General features: G+C 40.7%; 1 protein-coding gene across 1 annotated transcript in view; it reads left to right on the top strand.

The window, feature by feature from the left end:
• The window catches only part of GMCL1 (germ cell-less 1, spermatogenesis associated), a gene marked incomplete at its 5' end in the record, with an annotated part of 53,230 nt that overhangs the window by 26,543 nt on the left and 19,267 nt on the right, over nucleotides 1-7,420 (top strand). The window contains 2 exon segments of the mRNA XM_014588907.1: nucleotides 3,786-3,855; nucleotides 6,281-6,356. Of these exon segments, the coding sequence (XP_014444393.1) occupies nucleotides 3,786-3,855; nucleotides 6,281-6,356 (146 nt within the window).

The following is a 7,420-nucleotide window of genomic DNA, read 5'->3' as shown; positions in this document are numbered from 1 at the left end:
GCCTATAAATGGTTAGATTGTTCTATATATGCAAATTACAGTAACAAAAACATAAAATAAAATTATATTGTGAGAAGGCAAAAAGCCACTTAGCTCACTTTGAGCTAGATTGGTATATACGCTCAGTAGGAAGGTATATTAGATGTGAAATAAATTGAAATTATTTTGATTAACCTAAAATTCATTGATTATTTTTCAGAAATAGTGCCAAATATGTGTTAACATTAACCCAAGTTATGCAGTCAGCAACCTGGGGAGTCTTTAATGTATATTTTACTATCTTTGGGTCAAATATTTTTGTTTAATTTCAAGTTAAATTAGGACTTTGTATAGAAGCAGTATATTTTAGGATTTGCCTGTTTTAAGCTCAGTGAGCTCCATTATTTCATAGAGTCATATTTTTTTAATTTTAATTTTATTTATTCCTTCATTTATTTTACTTTGACCAGAGAGAGACACACACACACAGAGAGAGGGAAAGTGAGAAAGGAAGCCAGCAGGACTGGGACTCAAACCGCGGTCGGCCACATGGGAGTGTTCAGTGCCTTAACCACCAGGCCACCTACTGGTCCTCATGGAGTCATATTTATCATAGGTCAGTTCATTAAATGTCTTATTCTGTACTCTTAGTGTCACACTTCCCTCCACTCTGACACTTCTAACCTGTCTTGTTCCCATTCCTCTAAACCCTTCTCTTGTGTGCTCTGGAGCCAGGGTCAACAAAGCCTCAATATCTTCCATCTCTTCATTCATTTAGCTCTCCTAGGAGATTCTAGTTTCCAGCTATAAAGAAGCTGCCATCTTAACACCCTGCTAATAGAGAACTAAGAGGCCTTTTCCAAACCAGTGTTGCATGTGATCTAACCGTCTGTCTTCAGTCCTTCCTCCCAGTCCTTTCTCTGCATTCATGTAAGACTTGGACACTGGAGTTACTGTCTTTCGCTGTATCCAGTCATGCCATGTGTCCACGTGAACAAGCCATTGAATACCCGTGCCTCTTAGTTATTGGCCCTAAACTCCAGGGGCACTTTGCTGAGCATGAGGCACTTGCCAGTGTGAACACCGTGGACCCTGTTGTACCCCAGAGGCTCTCAGCATCAGAAACCCAGGAGTTCTCAGGCCATTCCATATCCCAACACGTTCCTAGCCTCCTCCCTCTTGCTGCTCTCTGTGACTTCCAATCCATGGTAAGCCCTCCATTGTCTGCCAATCTTCTAACCCTCTCCCGCCTTTTCTCCCCTATTGTGCTTTAATTTCCTTATAGATCATAATAGATCACTCTCACAGTTGCCTTCAACTCTGTGTTCTCCCATGTGACAAAATCCTACACTAAATTAAACCCTCTCTGTTCCTGTCCCCTCTGCTCTCTGGCAAATATTCCAGCAGAGCACTCTGTAACCTTCATGTTAGTGCCACTGCAGATGCCCACGTGTGCACTTACGCTGGGACCTTGGCAATCCTTATGCTCTCAATACTTTTACTTGGTCATTCCTCTTTTGTCATTTGTTTCATCCACTTCAGCAGTTAGACCGACCCTCTGCCACTCTGCTCATCTTCCTACCCAGTCACCTCACAGCTTGTTTTGTGAAAGTAAGCTCCTTGCTGGGCGCGTGTGCGTGCGTGCCCAAGATCCCGAGAGGAGAATGGAGGAGAAGGGATTGCGGCGTGACCATCCCCCCTGGGGGGTGATTTCTCGCTTTCTGTCTCTATGTCTCTCTCTGTCTATCTGGCAAGCACATGCGCCCTATAGCAAAAACCTCTCCAAAAAAAGAAAAAGAAAGAAAAGAAGCTCCTGAAAATGAAAAGATACGTAAATCCATGTAACTGATTTTATTCAGAAAATAGCTCTAGAACTAGATTTTTAGGTTATTACACATGAATATTTTTGAGCCACGCTTCTTCATAATTTTATATTAATATTTTATTACCAGATGCTCTGTGCAGAATACTTTCATTTTTCTGTGTGGGAAATATTAATAAGAAAACTTTTTGTCATTTACCTTCATCATCCACCTCTCGCTTACATGTTTTATGAAACAGCTCAGCTTGCAGCCAGCAGGTTGCGTAGTGGTTAAGGTATTTTGGCCGACAGGATTGGAGTCCCAGAGCTGGTGGCTGGCTGGCTGGCTTTCTTTCTTTCTTTCTTTTTTTTTTTTTTTTTTTAGATTTTTGCTATAGAGTGTATGCACTCGCCAGAAAGACAGAGAGAGACAGAGAGACAGAAAGTAAGAAGTCACCTCCCACGGGGGATGGCCATGCCTCAATTCCTTCTCCTCTTGGGATCTTGGGCATGAGTTTAAGCCACCAGGTCCAGGACTCGAACCACAGTCAACTACACGGAATCCAGCGATATAGCCATTACACTACCTGCTGGTTGCGGTGATTTGCTTTCTTTCTTTCTATCTCTGGCTGGCTGTCTTGTCAGTGTATGTGCCTTGTAGCAAATTAAAATAAATAAATAAAATTAAATCTTTAAAAAATAAATAAGTAAAAACTAAAACAGTTGAGCTTGTTTTTTTTTTGTTTTTGTTTTTTGGGGGGGTTTTTGAGAGAGGTTTTTTTCTGTAGGGTATGTGTGCTTGCTGGAGAGACAGAGAGACAGAAAGCAAGAAATCACCTCCCCTACCACCCCCAAGTTGGTGGCCACGGCGCAATCCCTTCTCCTCCAGTCTACTCTTGGAATCTTACACGCACGCTCAGTGTGAGTTTTATGTCACTGGGTCTGGGACTTAAGCAGCAGTTGACTACCTTGAAGTCCGGTGACACAACCATTATGCCATCAGCTAGTTCCTGTAGTCTTCATTTTTTTGGGACAAGCCTTACTAGTTTAAAATGCACTTTTTCTTTCACTTAAATAATATAAGACTGGACAATACTGGTATCTTTTCCCTTTTCAAGATTGTAAATATACGGAACCAGCAGTTAGCGTAGTGGCTATGTCACTGGACTCCCACGTGGTCGACCGCGGTTCGCGTCCCGGACCCGGTGGCTTAGAACTCATGCCGGGCGCATGTGCATGCGTGCCCAAAATCCTGAGAGGAGAATGGAGGACAAGGGATTGCGGCGTGACCATCCCCCCTGGGGGGTGATTTCTCGCTTTCTGTCTCTGTCTCTCTCTCTCTGGCGAGCGCACGCACCCTATAGCGAAAAAAAAACTCTCAAATAAATAAATAAAAAAAAAAACATTGTAAATGTAAGATACTAGATTTTCAAACAGTATATGGTTTAAGGGGCCCCCTTCTCCATATTATTTATATAAGACAAGAAAAACAATCTGAATAAAATCCCTCAAATTCATTTATTCTATTGGGAAAATACTATGTTTCATTCAAATCTGCTGTAGACTGTTTCTGTGGCTACTGACCTGGTATACCACCTTTAGAAGTTTCTGTTTTGGACTTTGGCCTGATGACGTTTAAAAGAATTGCTTTAACTTATTTTACGGAATCAAAGTTTTCTTTAAGACACCTTTTCAGAATGTTTCATCCTACACTAATCCTCAGCCACAGGGGATTCTGGCAAACTTTACTTAGTGATCCTGCCTTTCAGGGCAGTGATAGAAGCTGTATTTACAATTCTGTGTCTAAGGGAGCCTCTTTCACCTATTTTCATCCTCCATTTTTACCAGGGATTTTTCTCTCTCAGCCCCACCATTGGTGACCCACCACCTACTTTTTAAATTGCTCCTTTAAACTTGAATTTAGACATGGTAACTACATAAAATATTTAATCACTTATGTTCTTCCGTCTTTATTGTAATTTGTGTATTTATTGTTACATTGTAGAATGGCTGTCTTCAGTGTATAAACAGCAGTGGCTTGCTATGCTCCGGGCAGAGCAAGATAGTGAGGTGGGGTAAGTATATTATATCATTATTAATTCAAAACAAAACAAAAAACCTTTTACTGTGAATTTTTAAATGTATTCATTGTGGGGGCTGGCAGGTGGTGTGGTGGTTAAGGTGCTGAACTCGCACATGGCCTACTGCAGTTCAAGTCTCAGACCTAGCAGCTTGCTTTCCCACTTTCCCTTTCTCTCTCTGTCTCTCTCTGGGCAAATTAAAACAAACAAACAAAAAACTGGTTATAATGCCAAGTAAAAATCATTATGATTTTCCTGATGACCTAATATTATTCAGTGTTCTTAGTTTCTACTTTATGTATAATCCCACTTTTAAATATATGTTCACAGCATATTTATCCAGCACAGATACAGTAAGATTGTTGAAACAGAAATAAATCAAAAGCAAAAAAAAAAAAATGCAAGTTAATAGAATTCAGATTTAAAGCATTTTGTATTATGTCATCCTACTTTTTGTATATATTCAGTTTTTTAGTTTTGAATGTTCTTTTAAGAATTGTTTTAGTTTGACTTTATTTGTGATTATTTTCCAATTTGACCAGAGAGAGAAAGAGAGGGAAAGTGAGAAAGGAAGCCACCAGGTCTGGGACTTGAACCGTGGTTCTCCATGTGGGGAATATAGGCTTTTAACCACCACATCACCTGCCAGCCCCAAATGTTCTTTATTTTTCAAGATTCTTCTCTCCTATATCCTTCTTGAGGTTAGTAGGTTAGTACAGAGAGTCTCACCTCAGAGACCAAGCTAAAATAATTGTCTGGTTTTCTTTCTTTTTTTTAAGAGAGATTTTTTGCTATAGGGTGTGTGTGCTTGCTAGAGAGACACAGAGAGACAAAGACAAGAAATCACACACACCCCCGGGGGGGATGACCACTTCACAAACCTTTCTCCTCCCTTCTCTTGGGATTTTGGGCATGCATGCACATGTGCCCAGCATGAGTTTTAAGCTGCCGGGTCTTGGACTCAAAATGAAACCGCAGTCGACTATGTGAGAGTCCAGCAACATAACCATTAGGCCATTTGCTGGTCCCTGTTGGTTTTCTTTCCTTGGAATTTTATGATTGTATTGCCTCTAATGGAATCATCTACTCTATGGATAACTTGGCATTATTTATTGATACAGGGCTTCCAAAGTGAGGAAGACAGTGTATTCCCTGGATTCTAGGTTATAATCCAGTGGTCTCCCTCCAGGTGGCTTCTTGTCCAGACTCTTCTATGTTACCAAGAGGATTATCTTCCAAAACAGAAATACAGTCATGTCACTTCCCTGCTGAAATAAGTCCAGGGACATTTGGTGATACTTAAGGGATTATTGCTTTTTAAGATTATTGAAGCTATAATAGATGGTGAGAAAATTTGGCTCATACTGTTTTTTTTCTATTTTCTTATGTTTGCCGTTTTTCATAATAAATTTTAAAGTAACAATAAATGCCTGTGAACTCTTGTCTACAGGGAAGTTGCAGCTTTTTAGCATGGCTCGTGGGGACCCTCAGCAGTCTATCCCAGATGCCTTTAGCTTCATCTCTTTTTTATTTTATTTTATTATTATTTTTTTTTTTTTGGAGAGATTTTCACTGTAGGGCGCATGCGCTCGCCAGACAGACAGAGAGAGACATAGAGACAGAAAGCGAGAAATCACCCCCCGGGGGGATGGTCACGCCGCAATCCCTTCTCCTCCATTCTCCTCTCGGGATCTTGGGCACGCACGCACATGCGACCGGCGTGAGTTTTAAGCCACCGGGTCCAGGACACGAACCGCGGTCGACTACGTGGGAGTCCAGCGACATAGCCATTACACTAACTGCTGGTTCCCTAGCTTCATCTCTTATGTTCTTATGCTCCAGCTATACGAATATTTTTGTATATTTGGTATTCTATTACCTGCCGCTCCCTTTTTATCAGTTGCTCCTTGTTCCTGCAATACACTTCCCCATGCACAGAATTCACCTCCTACCTCCATCCCAACAAGCTCTCTCTCAGGTGCAGTTGACATTTACTCTGTAATGATCTCCCTTCCCGCTCCAGGCAGTGGGTCCTGCCCTCTTCATGTTCTTACATCACAACTCTTTCCTCATCACCGCAGTTAATTATATTTAGTCCCCTACTAGCTTGAGCTCTTGAATACCAGGGACACGTCTTGGTTTGCTTTGTTTGTTTGTTTGTTTGTTTGTTTTTTTCTTTTCACTGAACCCTAATTAAAGTAATCCAGAAGTCAGGGAGGTAAGTAAATCATAGAAGATTTTAAATCTTTTTCATTTAGCAAAGATAGTGGACTAGATTCAATCAGTACATTCTTATTTTTATCTGCAACCCAAAAATTCATTTTTAGTAGCAAGATTTTCTGTTCTCTTTAACTCACAGTTCTTTTCCGATTAGTAGTTGCCTGTTTTCTATGAATTTATCTCTTGTGTATGTTTTTAGGCCACAAGAAATCAATAAAGAAGAACTAGAGGGAAATAGCATGAGGTGTGGTAGAAAGCTTGCCAAAGATGGTGAAGTAAGTATGGGTTACAACTCTTAATATTTTCATACAGATTGTTGTATTGTCATTGCATAATGTAACAATCATGACACCTGTCATATCTCAGAAGAGTTATTTGGTACAGTTTCTATAGCAGAATCTGCAGCCACCACGTTCATTGGTGGTTGATTTCTCGGCCTGGCAGGAGACTACTGAACTTAAATTTGGGGTCCAGATAAGAGATAATGAAAGAGGATCCCAGGACCAGAAGGTTGCATGGTGGTTGGGACACTGGACAACCTCAGTTCAAGTACCAGACCTGGCAGCTTGCTTTTTCATTTTCCCTTTCTCTCTCTGGTCAAATTAAAAAGTGGTAATGATGATGGATAAATTAAATTGTTCTTTAAGAGAAAAGAAACTAGAATCCCTCAGCAGTCTAGAAATTAAGTTGAAAAAATTGTATGGGAGCTATTATGTAGTCTTAAAAAGTGATTCTATTTTCCAGTTCCCCTAAATCAAAGAAAGACATTCAAACCCTCATTGTTATCCATTACCATAGGAGAATTACCATAGTAGGGGCTGACAGGTGAAGTGGTGGTTAAGGCGCTGGACTGGACTCCCGCTTGGCCAACCACAATTCAATTGCTGGTCCTGGTGGTTTGCTTTCTCACTTTCCTGCCCTCTGTCTCTCTCTGATAGAATTTAAAAATAATAACAATAATGGGACCAGCAGACGATGTAACGGCTATGTCGCTGAACTCCCATGTAGTTGACCATGGTTCGAGTCCTGGACCTGGTGGCTTAAACTCAAACTGGCCGCATGCGTGTGCTTAAGATCCCAAGAAGATGATGTAGGAGAAGGGATTGCGGTGTGGCCATCCCCCCTGGAGGGTGATTTCTTGCTTTATGTCTCTCTGTTTGTCTCTGTCTTTCTGGCAAGCACAAGCACCCTATAGCAAAAACCTCTCCAAAATAAATAAATAAAAATAACAATAAATACAATTAAATAAACAATTCTTAAAAAAAAAAAAAAAAAGAATTTCACTTGTTTTCTCTTTGGTTACCCTGAGGGGGCGTTAAGGGCAGGAAGGTTAGGAAAC

This window comes from Tupaia chinensis, unplaced genomic scaffold, assembly GCF_000334495.1.
Source record: "Tupaia chinensis unplaced genomic scaffold, TupChi_1.0 Scaffold000316_1, whole genome shotgun sequence".
NCBI classification, from domain to species: domain Eukaryota; kingdom Metazoa; phylum Chordata; class Mammalia; order Scandentia; family Tupaiidae; genus Tupaia; species Tupaia belangeri.
The sequence above is the reverse complement of the archived record's forward strand: the minus strand, read 5'-3'. Positions and strand labels throughout refer to the sequence as shown.